The sequence below is a fragment of the Alnus glutinosa genome, chromosome 1 (assembly GCF_958979055.1).
Source record: "Alnus glutinosa chromosome 1, dhAlnGlut1.1, whole genome shotgun sequence".
Classification (NCBI taxonomy): Eukaryota; Viridiplantae; Streptophyta; class Magnoliopsida; order Fagales; family Betulaceae; genus Alnus; species Alnus glutinosa.
Genome location: NC_084886.1, coordinates 17,214,257 through 17,238,703, shown reverse-complemented (window position 1 = coordinate 17,238,703; position 24,447 = coordinate 17,214,257). Strand labels below are relative to the sequence as shown.

The following is a 24,447-nucleotide window of genomic DNA, read 5'->3' as shown; positions in this document are numbered from 1 at the left end:
ACCCATCTAACGTATTTATGAGATAATATTTTTATGCAATTAAAAAAATAAAAAGTTTTTCTCTAATTCAATTTCATTTTAAACATATGATCAGCTTCCTCCGACTCAATTTTAAAACAAAACTTTATCCAAATAAAAAAAAGAGTAAAACGAAGGCCAGGACAAAAATGGAAGAGGCCCTTAGCCGTGTAGGGCTCGTTGCCAACTCTCCACATAAACACGCTCTCAAAACTCTCAAAATTACTTTTATTTTTTGTCACGTCACAATCAAAAAGTAATACGAGCCTCCGGGCATTTTCCTCCTTCAAATTCACGGGTATATTCAAGAGTGCACAGTAACTATTTTCACACTGTGCTGCCCTTGTTTTCAGGAAGACATAATAACTTCTTTCACACTACTATATATACACACCGTCATTATTAAAGTGACATTAACATAAAGTGAAATTTGTTGGTAAAAAATAAATTATGCACCCATACATATTACTGTCTTTAGCATAGGCACAGTGGAATCTATACTCAGTAATCATTTTCTGATGATGACATTGTGTTCACAATAATATTCTGAAGAACATAATAAGTTTTACATATTACTTAAAAAAAAAAGGTTCTCCATATGAAATGTGCCATAATTTCAATGCATGGTACGTACATGTTATCTAATGCTGTAATTTGTTATTTATTACATTATATACCATATAGAGTCATCGACAGATCATGATTCCTTATAATTGTAGATTCTCAAATTACGTAATTTAGGCAATTTTTAAGTATTAAAACGCTTGAAAAATGTGACATATTATCGAGGTATTCTTGATGAAAATATACTCAATTCGATCGCAGCTGTTACATGCCACATTTTTAATAGGTGGTATTTTTTTAGCGTTTAATTTGAATGCTTAGAAACGGCCAAAATCATGATAATTTGAGAATGGGGATCTGAATCAGTCATAAACTAGGTAGATATATGATCAAACCATTCAATTAATGTCCTTTCATTTAGGCCATAAATATATAATTGATTGTTTAGACGTTATGTGCCTACTTTGCCTCATTGTCACCAATTCATAATCTAGGATTTAACACTTGCTAACGGTATTAGCATCTTTGGCGATTTTCAATTATGGACAATAAAGCTCCTTAATTTAATTTTTAATTCTCTTCAATTTTCATTCTCCTTTTGGAAGTTAATTGCAGCTAGCTAGGAGAACAATCTAATTAAGGAGAAAAGCTTAATTAGGATTAAGACAAAAATCCGATAAATGGGATCAAGATTCAAGACAACTGTGGTCACACTGTAATCATACACAGTTGAGTGGGGCCAAATTATAAATGTAAAAAGTCACAAATTGAACTTAAAAATGGAAATAAAAAGGAAACATAAGGGGTAGTTGTGCAGATATCCCAAAAAGAAGGGGTGTGTTTTGGGAAAAGAAGAAAGTTACAGGATCCGGGACAAGAGGACGAAACAGCAATTCAAGTATACGTTACAGTTTGCCTAGGAAAAAAAGAAAGTGAACGTTACTCCTATAAGAAAAAGCAATGGGTTTGGCTTAGAATACTACAACACCATTACTATTTACTACCCAAAGGAAGACGCATGGTCCCTTTAATAATAGACAAAGAACTGTGGGGGAGTGTGTGTGTGTGGGAAGGGGGGGTTTTCGGTGGTAGGGTCGGGTTATCCCCACGAGAAAATCTACTCTTACTCCCAGCTTCCCGCTTCTTCTTGAATCTCATCTACTAGAAAGTCATGGAAAGAGAAGGAAAGTGAGAGAAAGTACAGAGAGAGAGAGAGAGAGAGAGAGAGAGAGAGAGGGAGTAGGGTAGAGAGGAATGTGGAGGAGCTTCTTCTCTAGACATGGACACGCCAGAAAGGAACCAGATCGGCGCTCCCATCTCTAAGTTCGAGGTAAGATGCAGTTACCCATTTGATTTTTGTTTTTTGTTCTTTGAGTGGTTTGATGAATTGGTTTTTGTTTTGTGGGTTTCTTGGTGATGACAAGCTTGTACATTTTTTAGGAGGTCGACTTGGTTTTTTCAGATTTGGTTTCTTTTTGTGAATTGGGTTTTGTTTTGTGGTTTTCTTGGTCATGGAGAGCTTGTACATTTTTGAGGTTGGCTTGGTTTCTCCATTTGGTCGCTCTGCATCACTGCATGTGATTGATTTGGCTTCTCACTGGTTTGATCGCTGATTTTCAGTGGAATTATGAATTTTGTCAGCGAATTGGGTGTTTTTGTTTTAATTTAAAGTGATGAATATCATAATTTGTTTTCAAAGTTAGTTCTTGACTTTCTTTTTTGGGTCAGCCTTTTTGGAAAATTTGTTTTTGAATTTAGTTCCATCTGGCTTAGATCTCCAAGTTCGGTTCAGTTTTTGCAATTCTAACGGTCATTTGGTTTATTTTTGGTTTCTGGGTTGTCTTTTGCTTTTGAAGTTTGGTTACTGGAAGCCCCTTGAAAGATAAATTCACTTGTTAAACTATTTCTTTTTTTCTTTTTTTTTTTAGAAAAAGAAAAAAGAAAAAAGAAAAAAAAGATTTAAGCTTATTTGTAATATGCAAGGGTGTGTTTTATTTAGGTTGAACATATCAGGAATACTGTTTTTTTTTTTTTTTGGGTCAGTTTTAATTCATTATCCCTTCTGGGAAAAAAAAAAAAAAATCATGTTATAAGAACGATATGAGAGAAGGATCTGGTGGCAATGTTAGTTCTAGTGAATCTATTACCAAATTTTATTCGTGTGTGCAGTGTAGTACTCATGGAAAGTCCTGTAATTTTGACTAAATTTTCATCTTTTGTGGCCCCAGATTTACTGTTAACACTCATTTTCCTAAAATTTTCCATCTAGCTAATAATTTGTTTTCTACAATATTTTAATCTCCATTGGCAAACCTTTGCTTGATCTTGTACATCTATATATTTGTTTCTTTTTTCTAGTCTCCTTTTACTTTTTGATGGGACTGTTTCTGATGTTTATACGTCTCATGGATATCTGATTTAGATAAAAAGGTGGTTGTTAGGTAATAATGGTATGCTCGAGGACATTTTAATGTCTATTTTTTGAATTTGAATTGATTCGCTTTCTCTGTTTACTTGTCTGTTCCATGCTCTAAAAATATATTCTTTTCCACTGCATGTAGGATTCCCCTGTCTTCAACTATATCAACAGTCTTTCTCCTATCAAGCCAGTCCAGTCCATACATATAACTCATACCTTCAACCCGCTTAATTTTGCATCTCTTTCATCGGTTTTTACTTCACCCCATGTCAATTCTCACAAGGAATCTAGGTTCTTAAAAAGGTGAGTTTTTCTTACATCTTTCATTTCTTATTATCTTAGTTTATTATTCCTACAAATTATAAGTGATGCTATCTGAAGTTATTTGTTATTCACCTTTTTCTTTATGTTAATATTCTTATTTTCAGATACAACTGCTTAGATCCGTCAAAACCTGAGTTTTCTTCTGAAAATGGGAATAAAGTCTGTACGAATGAAGGAATTGGTACGGATGCGGCTCAGTTGTATGATAACTCGGTTGAGCTACAGGAAAATTTTGATTCAGGGGTTTCCATTGGAGAATCTTCTGTTGAGCCATCTACTGAACATTCAAAGTTTGCAATTGAGCTGCCAGGTACCTTAAAATATGATTGTGGTAGCCCTGAATGTGACCCAACACCTCATTGTGGTACTGAGACAAGTTGCATGTTGAAATTGGCTGGAAAGTCAGTGTCACTTATTCAATATGGTCAAGATGCCTCTGCAAATGATTCGTTTGAAGGTGAAGTCAATCTATCTGAGATGTGCCAAATTGACCAAAAGACAGTGGAATGTGATTGGGAGAGTTTGATTTCTGATGCCACTGATATATTAATCTTCAATTCTCCAAATGACTCAGAGGCTTTTAAGGGGCTAATTCAGAAATCAATGGACCCCATGACAAGACTTTGTTCTTCTGTTATGACACAACTTTCTCGAAATGACATTGATAATGTGCAGACAATGCAAATTGTTGATCCAGTTGGTTCTGGTGAGCAACATGAATTAGATGATCCTTCTGCTGAACATGAAGAAGCCGGTGAGCTTCAGGAAATAGACCAGACACAGGACAACCCCGCTGATACTAATCTGAATAAGTGTATGTCTAGCAGCACGAGTGAGAAAATGGATAGTGAAGTGGGAACGTGCATTCCATATGCATCTAAGGTAAATGACACCACTAGGGTCTATTGCCAACTTCTGCAGCATTAGTTGCATAGGTGCAGAATTCATTTAGTAGCCTAAACTTGTAGGTTGTTTGTTCTCTCTCTCTCTCTCTCTCTCTCTCTCCCCCCCCCCCGGTATTTCTTTTTGAGAATCAATACTTTTTGAAGTTGCAGTATAAGTAACCTTTACACATTTACTAGTTTTAATTACTAATCATTCCTTTTTGTAGTTCTTGGCATTCGTCTTTAGTTGATTCTATGATGTTGTTGCACCACTTGTATCTTCTTATAGCTGTAATGTTAAAAAAGTATTTTGGATGGCCTAATAACAGATATGTTTGCTTTGTCTGTTTATAGTCTGTCTCTAATTTGCACCGTGGTATGCGAAGGCGCTGCCTTGATTTTGAGATCGCTGGAGCTCGTAGAAAGAACTTAGGTGATGGTTCAAATTGTAGTTCTTCTATCCTGTCACCGTCTGATGAGAAGATTGCGTGTCATGATAAGCAGCTGGTCCCAATTAAACCTAGTGGAGATTCCTCTCGGTGCATGCTACCGGGAATTGGTTTGCACTTAAATGCTCTTGCAACAACTTCAAAGGACCACAAAAATGTCAAGCTTGAAAATTTGTCCTCAGGAAGACAATTGTATTTGCCCAGCTCCACTGCTTCCTTTCCCTCCCCTACAGACAGTCAAGAACCTCTAAATAAATCCTTAACATCAGCCTCTTCTGAAAGAGACGCAGATCTTCCTGAAAGTGGGCTTTCTCAAGTGGAAGATGCTTCTCAGGTAGCTGTATATTTAGTTAGTGACGACTTCAATCAGAACAGCCCCAAAAAGAAGAGGCATGTGAAACTAAGTATATATTATTTGTTTTCATTTTGTGTTTAGTGTACTATATTTTTTCTCCTTTTTGGTTTCTTTATTTGTTATCTGATAATTTCGAATGGGATTTGCAGGCGTAGGTTGGAGCATGCTGGAGAAAGTGAGTCTTGCAAGCGTTGTAACTGTAAGAAATCCAAGTGTTTGAAACTGTAAGTCGTTACATTTTCTCTGTTTATTAAAATTAAATCTGGAACCTAAGATGTACCATGCTTGCTGATCAGTTGTAATCAGACTAGACTTTCATTTTTAAGTCCAAGTGTATCTGATAGATTAATCTTGTTTCTTTGTCGATTATCAAGGTGAGAAATACTGTCTAAATTGATAATATACCAATTTAGTCTAGTCCTTGATGATGGTATGATTACTACTAAAGCCTCCAAAGGGGTTTACCTTGACCTTTGAGGGGTGTCCTGTTCAGTGAATTAATAGCCTTGACATCTGCCCAAATGCCCAGGTCCAAAATTGGGCTACAGAGGCCTCGGAATATACCAGAAAGGGCGTACTTGTGGCTTAAAATGCTTGGATGAAGTTTATTTGTTTTGAACAAATAAGGTCAAGTGGAGGAAAAAAAAAAAGGTGTTGACCAATGAGGCAAAGTGATGGAGACTAAGGGTTCTCTTTCAACTATTATGTAAAGCGAAATTAAAAGGTTTTTGTCATAATTAATCAACTCCCCAAGTACCCATGTTTCCAGTACTTCTTTTCTACTGGTGAATATTTCCCACATGCCCAGCTTGACCTATGTGTCATTGGAGTATGTAATTAGAACTGCCTCCACTAACTTATCCAAAATGTAAGCATCTGCAATTTGGTCCCCCTTTTTTTCATATTCGCATTTTGCACGAAGCATGTCTGGAATTGAAGGGGCCAGTTAGCTAGTGGTTAGAATCTGTAGGAGGTTACATGTATCAATGTATAAATGTTTTGGCTAGGTTTCTGTATTTTACATGTCATGCTTAGCGCTATTTTGCTCTTCATACTTTTCCATGCAGGTACTGTGAATGCTTTGCTGCTGGTGTATACTGCATAGAGCCATGTTCATGTCTAGAATGCTTCAACAAGCCTATTCATGAAGATACTGTTCTTGCAACTCGCAAACAGATTGAATCTCGCAACCCTCTTGCATTTGCTCCAAAAGTGATCAGGAGCTCTGATTCTGTAGCTGAAATTGGGGTTAGATAATAAGCCTGACCTTGCACTTTACTTGATAAGCAAGTTGGACTGCAAGTTAACCTGCAAAAGTTGTTTTCGCTTGCAGGAGGAATCCAGTAAAACCCCAGCTTCAGCACGGCATAAAAGGGGATGCAACTGCAAGAAATCAAACTGCCTCAAGAAGTACTGCGAATGCTATCAGGTTTTTCCCCTTGGCACAGCCTGTTTGCCCTGAATGCCCTATCTAATCAATTTTTTTTTTTTATATAAAAAAAAATGTCCTATCTAATCTAATTCACAAATGGTGTTTTTTCTTTTGAAGGGTGGCGTTGGATGCTCTATCGGCTGCAGATGTGAAGGTTGTAAGAATGCATTTGGGAGAAAGGATGGTGAGTCCGTACCTTAGTGCATGTTGCTACTTACAAGTTACAACCATCAAAGATCCTTTTTCATAATAATTGCTATCTTTTCTATAGTGTTTCCATCAAAAACCTGCAAATGTGTGTGCTGATACTGTTTGAGCTTTAAATGTCTACGTCCTTAGTTTTTTTTCTTTTTCTTTTCTTTTGAAATTCTGGATCTACTCCAATAGGTGCAGAAATTGAACAAGAAGAAGAAACAGAAGCATGTGAAAATAGTGTGGTGGACAAGGCTTTAAAGAAATCTGAAATTCAAAATAATGAAGAGCAGAATCCAGCTTCTGCTCTTCCTACAACTCCATTACGGCTTAGCAGGTTTAATCTTTGAACCTTTTTTGGCTAATGAAGTTCACATTCAATTTGAATAGATCTAAAATGATAATTTGGCGTGCAGACAGTTGGTTCCACTGCCATTTTCATCAAATGGCAAACCACCACGATCTTCTTTTCTTACTGTGGGATCCTCTTCTGGATTGTATACCAGCCAAAAGCTTGGAAAGCCGAATATTCTTCGATCTCTACCCAAGTTTGAGAAGCATTTCCAAACCACTCCAGAAGATGAAATTCCGGAGATTCTCCGTGGCAATTGCTCTCCTAGCACTGGCATCAAGTCTGCTTCTCCCAACAGTAAGAGGGTTTCTCCTCCTCATAGCAACTTTGGGTCATCTCCTAGTCGTCGGAGTGGCCGGAAGTTGATATTACAATCTATTCCTTCGTTTCCTTCTCTCACACCCCAGCACTAAAATGCTGGTTTTGCTCTAAATATCAAATTATATTCTCCCAATCTTCATTATGTTGAAAAATATTAGTTCATGTCATTTGAGCTTTCCTTGTGTACCTGTGTAATAATATGGTATCTATCTTGCCCTCATAATGTATACTTGTCTTGTATAATATGATATTTTAGTTAAGTGGTTTTGTGTTTCTCCAAGCTTAATCTGGTAGATTTTTTCAACTATCGTCTCTCCATCTTTATTCTCTAACTGTTTCATTGATTATATTAGCCGCAAACGTTTTTAAAATTTGAAAGGATTATAAAGGCCATGAGCAAGCTTAAAGTTTATAAAGGATTATAAAGATTATAATGGAAATTGCTCTTCAAGTATTTTGTGCCATTTTAGTATGTGTGGAAGCCATGGTAGTGAAGGAATCCTAAATATTGCTCAGCGTTCTGAATATCCCAGAACATTATCATCATGCAATTAATGATGCCATTGTCTATTATTAAGAGGTGAATTAACACTCATGTTGGTTTCCCATCATTTATGTTTCCTCCTACCGAAAAGAACATGGCCCTAAGAGACCTAAGTTGAAGTTGCATTAATTCATTCAGAAAAATGTTAGATATTATTATTCATCCAACAATGCTGACATCCAACGTTGACATGACACTTTCAACCGATTTTATATATATAAAAGAATGTGTTATTTCTACTTTACATTATCTTACATCTACTCTATATCAAGACATATTAAGTGTGAGACTTATGTATATGAGATCCACATGCATGAGTCCTACACCCTATGTGTTTTGGTGTAGAGTTGATATATAGTAATGTGACGTAGAAAAAACATTTCTCATTCAAATATACATTGCCGCTTGCTAGCCTCTAAGCGGACTTGAAACCCAAAATGCAAGACTTTGAAACCCAAAACAAAGCAAACTAAAACGTATGAGACCATGTGAGTTGAGGCCCAAACCAGAACAAAAAGGAAAACCCAAACATGGAATTGAGCCACAAAACAATGCTAAAATCCTTGGCCACAGGAAATCAAGTCAAAAACAGGCTGCACATGGGTGAGATATACATATGGAGAGTCAGAGCATTGTCTCTTTCTTTTGAGCAAGGCATTTTTGTAGGGGAAAACAAATATTGCCCCTTTTTCATCATTTTTTTTTTCCCTTTGGCACTTTCTAGGAGAAAGCCCAGAAAAATCCATAATAGTGTCGGTTGTCAACTTTTCAGAGCCTTTCAGTTGAACATGGTGGTGGCATAGCTGGCTTTGACACTAAAAAACGAAAACACAATCTGGAATTCTATCTTTCGGCTGGGACCATTGGATCTCTCTACGTTGCTTTTTGGCCACTTTGAAGACCAATTGTTATTGTGGTTGTTGGAAGGTATACATTAGTTGCGTAAATGTTAATTAATTAAGACTGGTAGATAATAATGTGTTCCCCATTCAATATTCCTCTCACCTACTTTTTCCCCTCCCAATTATTTTATGCAGAGAGAGTGAGAGTGAGCAATATCACATCATATGGGCCAGTTGAGTTACAGCTCTACTATCTTACAAGCAAATTCAAGCTTTGGTGGGCCGGTCGCCAGTAAAACATCAATTCATTTACTTCTTGGACAAAGAAAGAAAGAGCAAAAATGAAACAGGCAACATCTTTTAAGCTACTCAAGTTCCTCGATTACGATTTATCTGTCTAAATAAATTTTGAATTGTTCGGTTACTTATTCGAACAATTGCGCCCAATGACAGAACTAGAGGGGGGGCTGGTGGCCGGGGCCGTCTATCAAAAAAAAGGGTCAAAAATGCATTTTCTAGTTCGGTCTTTGATTGGGCCTCATGTGGGCTATCTCAAGTGTACTACTGTTTAAATTGCTAGCAATTTTGACAGAAAATCGCTAGTGAAGCTTGTACTAATGAATATTCATTGTTAACCCTTAACAACTCTAATGTTCCAAATTCATATTCTATTCTCTCTATCGGTTTCCCTGGCCCATTAAAAGGCTTTGCTTACTGTCATTATTAGTAAGGTACCCACAAAATCTAATTCTAGATTGCCTTTTTTGATGAGTTAGGAAAAAGAGCAGTCCAAGATTTCCTCACTTTTTTCACTCGTGTTTGTTCTAAAAGAGCCTTTAAAATTCCACTCCTTATCAACGTACTGTTTTAAAAGTTTCAACCTGTTGAAGCATTTTTCGGATAGTCATGCCGGCAATAGAGCTCCTGCAAAATAAGGAAGAGGTCGTAAAAATACTCCCGATCTCGAAGGATCGGTGGCATTCTGACGTTTAAGTTAGTAAATGCTCCATCATTGGTCTTTAGGGTTTTAGTGATTCTTACCATTAGTTTGTCATTGACATGGGATTGCATGGTATGAGTAGGAAATTGAGTGAGCTGGCAACGAGGGAATCGACTGCAGAATGTTTCACTTGAGCGAAGGTATGCTTAGGTCTAAGGCCGAAAGGTGGGGCCATCAGGTCGGGTCGGTCGGGTCGGGTGTGGGGGATTCTTGAGCTCCCTAGCTAGGCTCGTGTGAGTAGTATAGCCATCCACCGCTAGTAAAAAACAGTGAATTTGATCGTGCAATAATTAAGTTAAATATTCAATGATCTAGCCCACAAGGAGTACCACTGGGACCATGGTTGTCCATGACACATGATATTGAGGCCTGACTTGGCCAATCACCCACGTGATTAGTGGACCCCAGAATGATTTCAGCCTTCAAAGAAGTACAACATGTGCCCATAACTAAATCGACGGTGCTGATGCAGCCATCGCCTAGGGTACAACTACAAAATAATATGATCATCATCATCTACAAGAGATAGAAAGTTCTAACCCAACACTATCATGGTTTTGATGGCTTTATCAAATGTGGATATTCTTTGTAAATACTATATAATAAAAAAAATCATATAAAATTCTAATGGAAAAATTTAGGCCACTGAGGCGTCAACGTTCGTAATTAAGTGACGGCGAGGGTGGCACCACCGGCCAAAAGGCCGACCACTAAAGGGTGATGGCCCACCCTAAAAAGTTGAATCATACTATTTCCAATTATGCCCCTACGCTAATCTAATTGAGATTCTAAATTCCAATAATGTTATTTGGGGTATGAAATAGGTTGTTGAAGGCATTGGACAAATGTACTTTTCACGTTGGATGTATGCTAGATCGATATTAGTTGTATTTTATGATTAGTCCTTTTGATTGTTGTGCAACTATAATTGTATATTTGACTATTAGAGCAAAGAAAGTGTTAAAAGTTTAAAAATAATGCATAGTGCGAAACCTCATTCAAATGAGACTTGATCTTGTTCGAACGAGAGGAAATTTAGGAGACGTGCAGGACGTGTGTCGAGTTAAATGAAGGATCGTTCGTTCGAATGAGCGTAACTCTCGTTCAAATGGGATTGTACGTAATGCAACTGCGAATCAAGTCACGACATAAACTATAAAAGATGATGGCTTAAGGTTTTTTCTTCGTCCGTGCCACCCTCTTCATACTTGCTGTTTTACTCTACCACCGACCACTAACCTCCTCAGCCTTTTCACTGCCATTTATACACTACAAGCCTACAACAACAGCACTACCTATTACCAATGGTCCAATAACCTTTTTTTATTTCCTCTTCTAAGACTAATATGGTTCTATCCTTAACTCTCACTATTGGTAATAGAAGGAAAAACTGAAAATTAAGCCCTTTTGCAAATATTCTTTTAAATATTAAAAAGATGCGGATCGGGTCAGAAACTATCAGAAAATATAAACCTCTTTCACCGCCGCGCTGCCTCCGACTTTTGTCGAAAACTAAAGATTTCGTTCAACCCCTACCTTTGAGAGCCAACCCACATGGGTCGGAACCGTATTGGTGGCAGATCGACACACCCCTAAGAGCTAATTAATCTAATAACGCTATAGATAACTTGAGAACAATGCAAAAATATATGGATCTTAACAAAGACATTAGACATGTTGGACAGGCAATGCATGGAATGTGGAATGAATTGCATGTGAAGTTTGCTTAAAAAATTACAAAACCATATTTTAATAATTAATTTATTCTTTTCGCTTTGAACATAACAAAAAGTTTTCATTATAAGAAAAAACCAACAACTATTGATTAAGAGTTGATGCTCCCAACGGCTCTTTTTAGAGATATAATGAAATTGGAATCCAATAGCATTCTTTTTCTTCTTCTTTTTTAATAATTTTTTAAAGTGTTTTTCTGTTTGGGCATGCGCTCAATTTTTGAAATCAGAATTTAATTCTTTTTTGTAAGCGAATTTTGAGATTTAACTTTGTAAAATAAAATTAGTAAAAATTGAATAAAATATGATTTATTTATGAAAAAGTTGATTAAAATATAATTTATTTTAAAAAAAAGCAAGCACTAGCAAAAAATTGAACAGAATCAAAATTTCACTCTTGCATCTAAATAGACCTAATCGTTAAATTGTAATTTAGAAAGTATATCGAGGCTTGGGAGGGCTAATTTGTCTTATTAGAAGAATTCATTTTTCAAACAATTGATATAAGAGTAAAGATATATATTACGTTCCTATTTCGTCACTATTTCATTAAATTGACGTGGCAATACTCATAAAACTTACGTGGCATTTAAAATGTAGCTAAGTTGAGGGTGTATTATTTAATATTTAGCATTTGTTTTTATAATTTGACTAGTAAATTGTGGGTAGGATCTTATGGTCAATGTCATCATCGAATCTAGAAAAAAGATAAAGAAAAATGAGAAAGTTTTTGGCCTAATATTTCTTGCATTCCCACACGTGTTTCTCGCACTCTCACTATTTCCATCTTTAGTGAAAAAGATTCACCCCTCTGTTATGTTTTTCTTTTCTTTTCACTTTTACTGAATATACTTTAAAAAAAAAAAAAAAATTGTATTAAACCAAACAGTAGTGAAATGATTTTACCATTCATTTGATTGAGACTTTTTTTCTTTTCTTTTCTTTTTAATCTTATTGTTATCTTCATAACATTTTTTTTATAAAAAAAAAAAAATTATTTTATGTATTTTTAAGGATGGAGAAATGGACGTCCTAACTCAATCTACCCTTGCTGCACAATCTAGTGGCAAGTTTAGATCTCATATTGATCCATAATAGCAAACCATTGGCAACTGCCCATCTACATTGTCGCCACTGCCGCTGCCGCCGCCGCCGCCTCTGGCTTCCATCCTATGCACTATCGGTTTATCATTGCTTATCAACGTTTAAAGTATTTTTGGTGGTTTTAACGTAGATTTCTTTTAGTAAAATCAAACACTAGAAAAATTACTTTCATAATCTCAATTAAATAATAAAAATAAAATAAGTTTTTTTAAAATAAGGAAAAGAATTTCTTTATGCACAGCCAACAATAAAATTATAATGTACCAATGCATAAATAAATCCCAAATATTTGAGCGGTTTCTCATCCAAGTATAAAGTATTTGTTTGGTTTTACGGTTTCAAAACATGTGATTTAAAAATACAGTTTTTAAAAACGTAGTTAAGTGTTTAGTTAAATCGTGAGTTCATCTTTAAAATCGTACATTTTTAAACACCCAATTTTTTAAAAACACCTTCTTTTTATTTTTATTTTTTTATTTTTTTATATATATAATTTTGTCTGAAAATGAACTTTTAATCTTCGAAATCGTAAGGCCAAACAAACACTAAGTTAGTAAATGATTAAAACCCTGATAAATAATGTAGGGAGCATGCCGAGGTATCAGTTGAAGCTATCACAATGAACGTGAAAATATGTTTATCCAAAAATATTTACTAAAAATATTATAAATAAGAGTAATACTATATCATCATCTCATTATATTAATGTGACAATGCTTATTAATCTTTATTAAACAGAAAAAAAATACTGATGAGCATGGCCATACAAGTCTGATAAAATAGGAGCGAAAGGAAAGAAGAAAAAAAAGAAAGAAAAATAGTAGAATAAGAGAGATTAAATAAAAGAAATTTGAAAGCCCAATAAAAATAAAAAGACATGTTTGAGATCTTAAGGAAGGGTATGACAGAGAAAAGGATCTTAATCAGGGGTGGATTAGTCATTTTGAGTTCCCTAGGCAGCTTTCCCACCCACCAAAATCTACAGTTTAAAGTAACGACACAAGACAGCAAAAAACCTGAAGAAAATGATCGTTTACTAAGAATCGCATTCAATTAAATCTTAATTACACTATTAACAAGCAAAGAAAGTATTTTTCTTTTGGATTTAGATGCGCATACACAATCCCAAGTAATTATAGTATCCTATTTGCCTTTGTAAATTTCTAAAAAAAAAAAAAAAAAGAAAAAAAAAAAAAGAAAAAAGAAGAAAAGTTTCAATATTTATTTTTCGTACTTTTTGGTTCAGTCTCTGTCTCCTTTGCAGATGATGCGTCATCAAAACAGTTCAGTGACAAATCTCAGAATATAATGCACAGGACCCATCAGAGAAAGGAGAGAGTCTGAGAGTTGGCAGAGAAGATGGGGTGAGAAGAATGATAGGCAGCTGGACTTTTAGCATCACAGCTGCTGCCCAAAACCCCATCAGCAGTTTTCTTCTCTTCTGGTGTGTACTTGATCCAAATGGTTTCGTAATGATCAGTTTTTGCAGTTTTGGTTGAGGCTTATTTGCTTAAAATTTATGAGTTTGCCTTCTTTGGATGGTAGCTTTGCTTGCTGGGTCAGCTCCCATCACTGGATTTCATTCATTTGGTAAATTCTTGATTTTATGGTTAATAAAGGTTCTGTCTTTTTATTAGTTTCTGTTGAGACACATCTGCTCATAATTGTTGCTCTGGTGTTCCTTTTGAATGGTAGTTTTCGCTTGCGGATCATAAGCCATCACTGGAATTCGTCCTTTTGGTAAGTTCTTGGTCTTATACTTCATTAGAAAAGCATATGTCGCATTTTTGTTGAGATCCATTTGCATATATTTGCTCCTTCTCTCTATCTCTCTCTTGTGTGGATCACTCAATGTACGTTGTTTTTGCTGTCAAATGGGCTGGGGCTCCTACTGTTATGTATACATGCACACACACGTTACACACCTGTTATATTGTGTGTGTGTGCGTGTTTACTTTTTACTAGGTTGTGGGGGATCAAGTTATGCATTCCTGGTTTTCGTGTTTTTGGCCCCCTGCACTTCCATGATTTAATTGTTACTTCATGATGAGCTATTAATAATCGTATTTTGTCCTTTCTCTGGATCAGTTGATTTGGTTGTCTGAGCTACTAAAGTGAGGAGTAGCGCTCCCTCAAATATTGGACTTGTGTCCAATTGAGCAGGTAGTCTAAGGACTTTCCTATTTTTCATCCTATATTCTGAAGAAGCTTATAAGTAATTTACAGGTTTTTGAAGATCAAACTCCGAAGTTTGCCTTAATACTGAGATTTTGTTTTGATGATCTTGGTGTTTAGGTGCAAGGAGCGAGAAATATAGAGCTGAAAAGCGGCATTTAGAATTGGTGGGATTTATTAAGTTGATATTCTGGCCTGGATTCATTACTTGGGTTCTTATTATTGGTATAACGACCAGGCCTTTGCCAAGTCAAAACCAGTTGTTCTGTTGTTCGTTGCTGGATTCATGGCAACCTTGTTACATTCCGAGTCCAGACGCTTATACTCTTGGTGGTGGGACAGCCACAATAGCCCGAAGAATTCAAAATGGCTTCAGGAAAATCTTACAGGTGCTGATTTTCTCCTTATGACTTAATTTGCTATTGCTGTGTTTCTTGCTAGATCTGTTGTTTTGCATGTACTGTTGTTGGTGTTAGCTTTCTAATTACTAAAACTGGTTACTGCTCTAGGCCTGAAATCAACTTAAAGAGGAACTTATTGGACTAAATAAATATAGGGAACAACCTACTGTAATTTTTAATCTTTTAACTGAGCATGGCCAAGAACTTAACCAATGATGAGGAATACTTGAATAGTCTGACTTGAATTTGTGTAGTTTAAAATAAATCGTTTGCTTCTTATATATTGCCCTTTCATTTTTGTCAGTTTCTTCATAAGCATTCCTAGTAGCCTCATCAAAATAGTTTTTTAGTTATTTTGGTGAGCCAATTTGATGAAAACACTTAAAAATCACTCCCAGCAGCCTCACCATTTTAACCAAAAAGTTTTTATGAGTGAAATTACTCACCAATTCTGATGAGTAATATCCACTCACCAATTTTGTTTCACCTTTCTCTCTCACATGATCAGCACACTTTTTTCCTTTTTTTCTCTCATTTTCTTTTTCCATCTCCTATCTCTCTCACACGTAATGTCCTTATTTCATGGACATGAAGGATTCTTTGTAAAAAGATTGAATAGAGAAAGAATAAAGAAATATGAAAAAATATTATTTAAATGGAATAGTGATAATAAATAGTTAAAATAGTGAGGCTGTTTGGAGAATTTTAAAAAAGTGGCTCACCAGAATAGAGAAAAGTGATTTTTAACTACTTTGGTGAGTAAAATTTGATGAGGCTACTAAGAATACTCTAACCTAGTTACTAGTTAAAACCAACTTAAATGACAATGTTTCCTAGATTTAGAGCAATTTACTTCACCTTGTGCATATTCAACTTAAATGTCCCAGGTCTTGTTATTGCATCTGTAATACCTGGCACATGTTATGCTCACAAAAATGAATCTGAAACAATCCAATAAATAATCACCCTTGAGTTGTGCATGACAGGAATTGGAGGCAATTAATCCACTTATATAATTTGTAAAGAGTTATAGTGATTCTCCATGGGATATGATCTAGGAAGGTTGAACAGCATTACTAACCACTAGAAAAATTTAAGATGGCTAAACAATTATGCATGTTTATGCACATATTTGCATGAGTTTTGGTCACATGCATCTCGTGCTATTTTTAGGCAACATTCTCAACTGTCCCTAAATCTGTTCCTGCAGACATGGATGCCAAAGTCAAAGCAATGATCAAGCTCATTGAAGAAGATGCAGATTCTTTTGCAAGGAGGGCAGAGATGTACTACAAGAAACGCCCAGAGCTTATGAAACTGGTAGAGGAGTTCTACCGAGCTTACCGTGCATTAGCTGAGAGGTATGATCATGCTACTGTGGAGCTTCGCCAGGCCCATCGAACCATGGCAGAAGCATTTCCCAACCATGTGCCTTATGAACTGGCTGATGATTCACCCTCAAGTTCGTCAGGCCCTGAGACTGAACCTCATATGCCAGAAATACTGCATCCAATTCGTTCATTGGTAGACCCGGATGACTTGCACAAGGATGCACTGGGATTCTCTTCGACAAGCTTGCATACAATGAAAAGGAATGGAGGGAATTCAGAAGAATTTGATTCTGGAATAAGCAAAAGGGGTCTTAAACAGCTGAATGAGCTGTTTGGATCGAGAGAAGCAGTGCCACAAAATTCAGATGTTGCTGAAGGAAGGATGAGAAAAGGCCTTAATGTTAATGAAGCAGAAACCGAAGTTCAGACCTTAAAGAAGGCTCTAGCAGAGATACAAGTTGAAAAGGAAGCTATCCACCTTCAATACAAGCAGAGTTTGGAGAAGCTATCTCATCTGGAGAGAGAACTTAATCATGCACAAGAAGATGCTGGTGGGCTTGATGAACGAGCAAGCAAAGCCGAAATCGAAATTAAAATACTGAAGGCAGCCCTTGTTGAGTTAGAAGCTGGGAGGGATTCTGGTATTCTTCAATACAATCAGTGTTTAGAAAGGATATCTAGCCTGGAAAATATGTTATCTGTTGCCCAAGAAAATGAGAAAGGACTCAATGAGCGAGCTGTTAGAGCAGAAACTGAAAGTCAATGTCTCAAGCAAGAACTTTCTAGATTAGAGGCTGAAAAGGAGGCAGGTCTTCTTCATTACAAACAATGTCTTGAGAAGATATCTGTTTTGGAGACTAAAATCTCACTTGCTGAGGAAAATGCTCGAATGCTAAATGAGCAAATTGAAAGAGCAGAAACTGAAGTTAAAACACTTCAGAGGGCACTTACGAAACTAAATGAGGAGAAAGAAGCTGCTGCCCTTCAGTACAGGCAGTGCTTGGAGATAATAGCAAAGATGGAAAGTGAAATTTTTCATGCCCAAGAGGATACCAAACGATTGAATAGCGAAATTCTTCTGGGGGCTGCAAAATTAAAGAGCACGGAAGAACAGTGTGTTCTCTTGGAGAGATCAAATCAATCTCTGCGATTAGAGGCAAACAATTTGGTGCAGAAGATTGCAGTGAAGGATCAGGAACTTTCAGAAAAGCATAATGAGTTGGAAAAGTTTCAAACCCTAATGCAGGAGGAGCAGTCACGGTTTAAGCAAGTTGAAGCCACTCTCCAAGCTTTGCAAAAGTTACACTCTCAATCTCAAGAGGAGCAGAGAGCTCTGGTAACCGAGCTCAAAAATGGGCTTCAGATGCTGAAGGACTTAGAGATCTGTAAACATGGGTTGGAAGAAGAACTTCAAAGGGTCAATGAAGAAAACAGGAGCCTGAATGAACTGAACTTTTCTTCCACTTATTCAATAAAGAATCTGCAAAATGAAATATTTGGCTTGAAGGCAATGAAAGAGAAAATTGAAGAGCAGGTTACACTAAAAGCCGACCAAAGCAATACCCTCCAGCAGGAGATTTACCATTTGAAGAAGGAAATCACTGGCTTGAATGGAAGATACCAGGCCATTATGGAGCAATTGGAGTCTGTAGGTCTGAATCCTGAATGCCTTGAGTCATATGTGAAGGACTTGCAAGATGAGAATTCAAAGCTGAAAGAGATCTGCAAAAAGGAAAGAGACGAGAGAGAAGCTCTTCATGAGAAGTTAAAGCATATGGATGAACTTTTGAAAGACAATGCTGTTCTGGAGAGTTCCCTATCAGGAATGAACGTCGAGTTGGAAGGGTTGAGAGAGAAGGTTAAGAACTTGCAGGAGTCCTGTCAGTTTCTTCATGGAGATAAATCCACACTTCTTGCTGAAAAAGCTACTCTGCTTTCACAGTTACATATTCTCACTGAGAATATGCAGAAGCTCTTGGAGAAGAACACCTTGCTGGAGGATTCACTCTCTAGTGCAAAAGTTGAGGTTGAAAGTCTGAGGGCAAAATCTAAGAGCTTAGAAGAATTATGCCAGTTGCTCAGTAATGAGAAGTCCAATCTTCTAAATGAGAGAAGCACCCTGGTATGTAAGTTGGAAAATGTTGAACAGAGACTGAGCAACCTGGAAAGGAGGTTTACAAGATTAGAAGAAAAATATTCAGATCTCGAGAAGGAGAAAGAGTTAACACTTTGCCAAGTGGTAGAATTGCAGGGTTCCCTCATTACAGAAAAACAAGAGCGTGCAAGTTATGTGCAGTCAAGTGAGAATCGATTGGCGTGTTTGGAAAACCAAGTCCATGTCATGCAAGAAGCAAGTAGGTTGGGGAAGAAGGGATTTGAAGAAGAACTAGATAGAACAGTTATCGCGCAGGTTGAGATTTTCATCCTGCAGAAGTTCATAGAAGATTTGGAAGAAAAGAATGTCTCTCTATTAATTGAATGCCAAAAACATGTTGAAACATCCAAATTTTCAGATAAACTGATTACAGAGTTGGAGAGTGAGAATCTTGAGCAACAGGTAGAAGCAGAATTCTTGTTAGACGAAATCCAAAAGTTGAGGATGGCAATCCATCAAGTTTTCAGGGCTATTCAAATTGATCGAAAGAATGGGTATGTCGATGAGATTGGGCAGGAGCATATATCTGTGTTGCATATTTTGGATGGTATTGAGGATTTAAAAGGTTCTCTGTTGAGAAGCGAGGATGAAAAGCAGCAGCTGCTGGTTGAGAAATCAGTGTTCTTAAGTTTACTTGGGCAACTGAGATTAGAGGGTGCAGAGCTCGAGTCAGGGAAAAAGTTCATTGAGCATGAGTTTGAAGTCATGACAGAGCAGTGTGCTATGCTGCAAAAGAACAAGTACGAGCTTCTAGAGATGAGTAGGCAGTTGATGTTGGAAAGGGGCAGGGGCGAGCAACGAGAGGACGCTTTAAAGGCTGAACTGGAAACTCTGGGTGTAAAGCTGATAAATTTGGAGGGTGCTTACCTGGCATTGCGGGAAGAAAATTTCATGTTGCTTGAAGAGAAGAAATCTATGCTTAAGAAATTTTTGGACCTGAATGAGGAAAATCATATGCTTGAAGAGGAAAACAGTTTCATTCTCCATGAAACAGCAGCTCTTAGCAACCTGTCTTTGGTTTTTGAGAGCTTCTCAATTGAGAAATCTGTTAAACTAGAAGCACTTGCTGAAAATATCAGCAGTCTCCATGGGGTCAACAGTGACCTCAAGGTGGAGGTTGGAATGTTGGGGAAGAAGATAGAGATGAAAGAGGCAGAAAATCTACATCTGAATGGGTCTGTAGAGAAGTTGAAGAGGGAGCTCAATGAAGCAAAAGACTTAAATTACCAATTATGCAATCAAATTTCCATTGGAGAGGATTTTCTGAGACAGAAGGCAACAGAGCTTTCAGAAGCAGAACAGAAGCTTAAGGCTACAGAGAACTTGAATGCTGAATTGTACAGAAATGTTGATGAACTGAAGATGGAATGTGAAGAATCAAAACTGATCAGAGACAATCTAGAGAAACAGATTCTTGAAGTGTTGGAAGATAACTCAATTCAGGCGAAGGAAATTGAATGCCTTCATGAAGTGAGTGAAAGTATGGAGTCTGAAGTAGAAATACTACGTAAAGAAATTGAAGAACATAGGATTAGAGAAGAGAATTTGAGTTCAGAGCTGCAAGAGAAGAGAGATGGGTTTGAACTCTGGGAGGTTGAGGCTGCAACATTTTATTTTGATCTCCAAATTTCTGCCATTCGTGAGGCTCTACTTGAAAATAAGGTTCAAGAGCTTGCTGGAGCTTGTGAGATTCTTGAAGATGAAACTGCCACAAAAAGTATGGAGATTGAACAGATGAAGGAAAGATTTAGCTTCTTGGAAAGTGAAATTGGAGGACTGAAGGCCCAATTATCTGCATATGTTCCCATCATAGCTTCTTTGGGAGATGATATAGCCTCTCTTGAGCACAATGCGCTTCTTCACAAGTCCATGGAAGGAAATCTAGAAGAAAAGGTAGTATTCTTTCCTCATGAGCACAATGCCCTCCATTCCTCCCTCAAATAAGAAAAATAAAAAATAAAAGCGGCAATGTTAGAATATTAACTATAAATGATTAAATATACTTTTTTTCTATTAGTTAAACTTCAAAAACAAGTGGTAATTTAACATGATATCAGAATAGTAGTCCTAATTTCAAACTCTAACTTCACAGTTTATCCTTCATTTCAATTAAAATATTCCATGTGTTAGGTCACACTTATTAAGGAAGAGTTTTAGCCCACACGTAAAGGGAAGTGTTAGGATATTAATCATAAATATTAAATTCATCATTTCTAATTAGCTTAAGCTTTTGGGATAAATGGTATTTTAATAAGCAATACTTGTGGCTTATAGTCCTTACTTGGTTTTGTTTTATGGCAATGTATCTTAGACAACTTATTGTTGGGCTTTGATTTAAAATTTTCAATTTTAAACCAAGGAAACTATTTTTATTTTTTATTTTTTTATGAATAAATATATTTAAACCAGGGAAACTATGTCATGACCCCCTAATGCTTTAGCATTTTTCGACATTGAAACTCTAGTTTTCAATTTGATGAATTTAAGACCCATGCTTTGGACATTTGTAAATCGATACTTCTGTTAGATTTTCCGTCAAATTATTGACAGAGGCTGTTTAAGTGGGGACCATATTGTCTGATGTGTCATCTAATTTATCAAAGAAAAGCCAAAAAAAAAAAAAAAAAAAAAAAAAAAAAAAAAAAAACCATGGAGGTCCATGGCCAAGACCGTGGAAGGCAACAGCCATGTCTCCATGTCCAGACCTCCACACTCTCCACAGCCATGGAGACCATGGCCATGGCCTGCCTTCCATGGTCGTGGCCATGGACCTCCGTGCCCGGGGAGAACCATGGCTGGTCATGGCCATGGAGCCATGGAGGTCAGTGGCCTCCATGACCATGACTGGCCACAGTCCTCCATGGGCCTCCATAGACGTGGCCTTCCACGGCATGGAGGTCCCCCATGGTCTTTTATTTTTCTTTTTATTTTCATTACTTAATCAGATGACATGTCAGGTAATGTGGAGTCCCCATAAGTAACCTTTGTCAATAATTTGACGGAAAATTTAAGGGAGATCTCGAACTACAAATGTCCAAAGCAAGAGTCTTAAATGCATTAAATTGAAAACTAGGGTTTCAATGTCAAAAAGCGAAAGCACAAGGTGATTGTGACATTATTTTTCTTTAAATTATATTAATTTTAATAGCTTTGATTTCATTTGTCACCTCTTTCTGATGTCCTTTTGTTTCTCTATATTTTGAACTCTTTAGTTAGTCGTAAAGACATATTTGGGAGGTTCTCATATATCTCAGCACATCTAAACAGTCTCCAATATTGAGTTGATTTGGTTATAATAGGATTACAAAGAGACATAACGGTTGTTTCTTGCTGCAACATTTGTCTCCTAAGTGTTGAGCTGTCACCCCCATTTCTCTCTTCTCCATTATTATCATATGTATCATGCTTTCTGCTTGTATTTTCTTTTGAGCATTGGGCTATTAGGGTTCGTAGGAGTTGTCATTGCATAGAAACATTCCGGAGGATCGTTGTATCTCTTGGAGTGGATGCTAGCAAGCCCGCTAGAGAAGGGGATGTTTCTTTTCTAAGGACAGTGCTGTTTTTCGCATGCCTTGATCAATGTTTTTCATGCTAATCTAAATCCCCCTTTCTATGATTGATTTCTAGATATATTTCACTTCAAGTAAAATCCCTGATAGTTATTTTCTGCACACATGCATTGTTTATAGCAAACTGTTTGCTGCCTTACAGACTATGCTGAATTTTAATTCGTGTGATATTCAAACTTATGCACACAGTCATGGGTTTTAAACTGAATTTTACTACACGTAGGTGATGGAAAAAACCATTTTTAGTGTTTTTTACAGGCATTTATTCATATTTAATACTAGCGTTCGGTAATAGAAAATTTAATCTCCATATGTTCCATGTGTTGGTTCCATGTTTCCTAATTTTGTATTAGTATTAGGACATTCTTAACTCGGCATGTATAGCTAACTGATGCAAAAGTATAATTTATTACAGGTTCATTGTTTTATTGGGAAATTACAATAAGTTTGTAATGTTCATGGCTGTGGACTCAGTATTATGGTGTCGCATCCTATTGTCTTTGAAGTGCCCGCAGATTATATCTTTCTGATTTTTTCAAACTGAATTGATAATCACATTCTTTCCAGTGAGAATTTTATTTTGACTATGACATGTTAGGTTGAGTACTTGATATAAAGTTGAAGGCATCTTTAATCTTATCATAGTGGGTCACAGATTTGTTGTTTGTGCTTTTATTTTGACTACTGTTGTTCATCTATCTTATATGTTGTGTGAATACTGAGATCTCACTTATTTGTATATTATGTTTCTTTTTGTTTCTTTTTTTCTTTCGAGGGGTCCTATTTCAAACCAGAAATCCAACAGTCTTAGGCCCTTCAAGATTGCTATCTAGATATCGGGTTTATATATGGTCTTTTGCTAGATCTCATATTTATTTGATTTGCATCTGTCTTTAGGACAAGGAAATGGCAATTCATCTTCATGAGAAGAGCTGTCGAGAGCTTAAAGAAGATCGAAGTACTGTGATACCTGATGGAGTTGCAGATTTGCAGAATATGCAGAATAGGATTAAAGCTGTAGAAAGGACAGTGTTGGAAGAAATGGAAAGGCTTGCAACACAGGAAAGCATAAAAATCAACATCAAAGTAGAAGATGTAATGATGGAGACTGAAGAGTTGAAATTGAAAAGCACATCACATCAGGAGAAGGGAATAAGAAAGGAAGAGATGGAACTTGGGAATGACCTTACCAATGATCTGGAGTCACAGAAGACTAAACCTGAAAATGGGACTTTGATGAAAGATATTCCACTCGATCAAGCCTCAGATAGTTCATTATATGGAAAATGCAGGAGAGATAATGTTCGAGCTGATGATCAGATGCTCGAGTTATGGGAAACCGCAGAGCAGGACTGCAGCCAGGATCCGACGGTCAATAAGACACAAAAGCAGGCATCTGTACCAGTGGAAGATGTTATTGCGTGCCACAAGTTTGATCATGGAGAGAAGAAAAGTCATTCTCTCTCCTCAGAATTACAGGTGGAGAAGGAGTTGGGCATTGACAAGCTAGAGGTATCCACAAGTGTTAGAGAGCCAAATCAAGATGGCAACAAGGGAAAGATCCTGGAGAGACTTGCTTCCGATGCCCAGAAATTGACAAGTCTTCAAACAACTTTACAAGATCTGAGAAAGAAAATGGAAATGCACAAGAGAAACAAGAAGGCCAATGACATCGAATATGAAACAGTCAAAAGACGGTTACAAGAAGTTGAGGAGGCTATTTTGCAGCTGGTTGATATAAATGATAATTTGACGAAGGAAATTGAAGATAGCTCCTCATCTTTGGATGGGATACCTTCAGTAGAGTTGGAGGCTGGAGATACCTGCCGAAAGAGAGTAACGGAACAGGCACGAAAAGGGTCTGAGAAGATTGGACGTTTGCAGTTTGAATTACAAAACATCGAGTATGTTCTGCTGAAATTGGTTGAAGAAAAGAACAGCAAAGGGAAATACAGATTTTCAAAAAGTAGAACAGGCATTCTCCTGAGAGATTTTATTTACAGTGATGGGAGAAGTGGCGAGAGGCGTAGGAAGGCTTGTCTTTGTGGCTGTACAAGACCTTCAACTAATGGAGATTGAGGTGATAATTAAGAGGGAAAGCACGTTTCCCTGGCTACAAGTTTCACTCTGAGATGTTCCCAATAATATGTTTAGGGGGTCATTTCTTGTAGTAATCAGAGAAAACCGTGTCTTTTTAGCTTACAAGAACTAAAAGAATTTAGTACTGATCTAATTATAATAAGCTGCTGCTTCCAGCATTTTTATTTTTGAATTTCACAAGAC

General features: G+C 36.8%; 2 protein-coding genes across 4 annotated transcripts; both read left to right on the top strand.

Moving 5' to 3' along the window:
- The first annotated feature begins 1,629 nt into the window (after positions 1-1,629).
- On the top strand, positions 1,630-7,570 carry LOC133875346 (protein tesmin/TSO1-like CXC 3). The gene is made up of 10 exons (XM_062313456.1): positions 1,630-1,912; positions 3,144-3,304; positions 3,430-4,207; positions 4,564-5,048; positions 5,163-5,237; positions 6,081-6,261; positions 6,347-6,442; positions 6,563-6,629; positions 6,833-6,974; positions 7,054-7,570. Exons 1-10 carry the CDS (start codon positions 1,862-1,864, stop codon positions 7,400-7,402), a joined length of 2,385 nt encoding a protein of 794 aa, XP_062169440.1. The 5' UTR covers positions 1,630-1,861; the 3' UTR covers positions 7,403-7,570.
- A 6,249-nt stretch (positions 7,571-13,819) lies between these two features.
- Positions 13,820-24,436, top strand: LOC133875327 (protein NETWORKED 1A-like). Of its 3 annotated transcripts, XM_062313444.1 has the most exons (8): positions 13,821-13,977; positions 14,079-14,123; positions 14,229-14,273; positions 14,622-14,696; positions 14,829-14,875; positions 14,947-15,097; positions 16,320-20,488; positions 23,062-24,436. In XM_062313444.1, the coding sequence occupies exons 6-8, from the start codon at positions 14,995-14,997 to the stop codon at positions 24,241-24,243; spliced, it is 5,454 nt and encodes a 1,817-aa protein (XP_062169428.1). In that variant the 5' UTR covers positions 13,821-13,977; positions 14,079-14,123; positions 14,229-14,273; positions 14,622-14,696; positions 14,829-14,875; positions 14,947-14,994; the 3' UTR covers positions 24,244-24,436. The 3 variants fall into 3 exon arrangements, with proteins under 3 accessions (XP_062169412.1, XP_062169428.1, XP_062169420.1); XM_062313428.1 differs by having other exon boundaries at positions 13,820-13,977; positions 14,829-15,097; XM_062313436.1 differs by having other exon boundaries at positions 13,844-14,123; positions 14,829-15,097.
- The last annotated feature ends 11 nt before the right edge of the window (positions 24,437-24,447 follow it).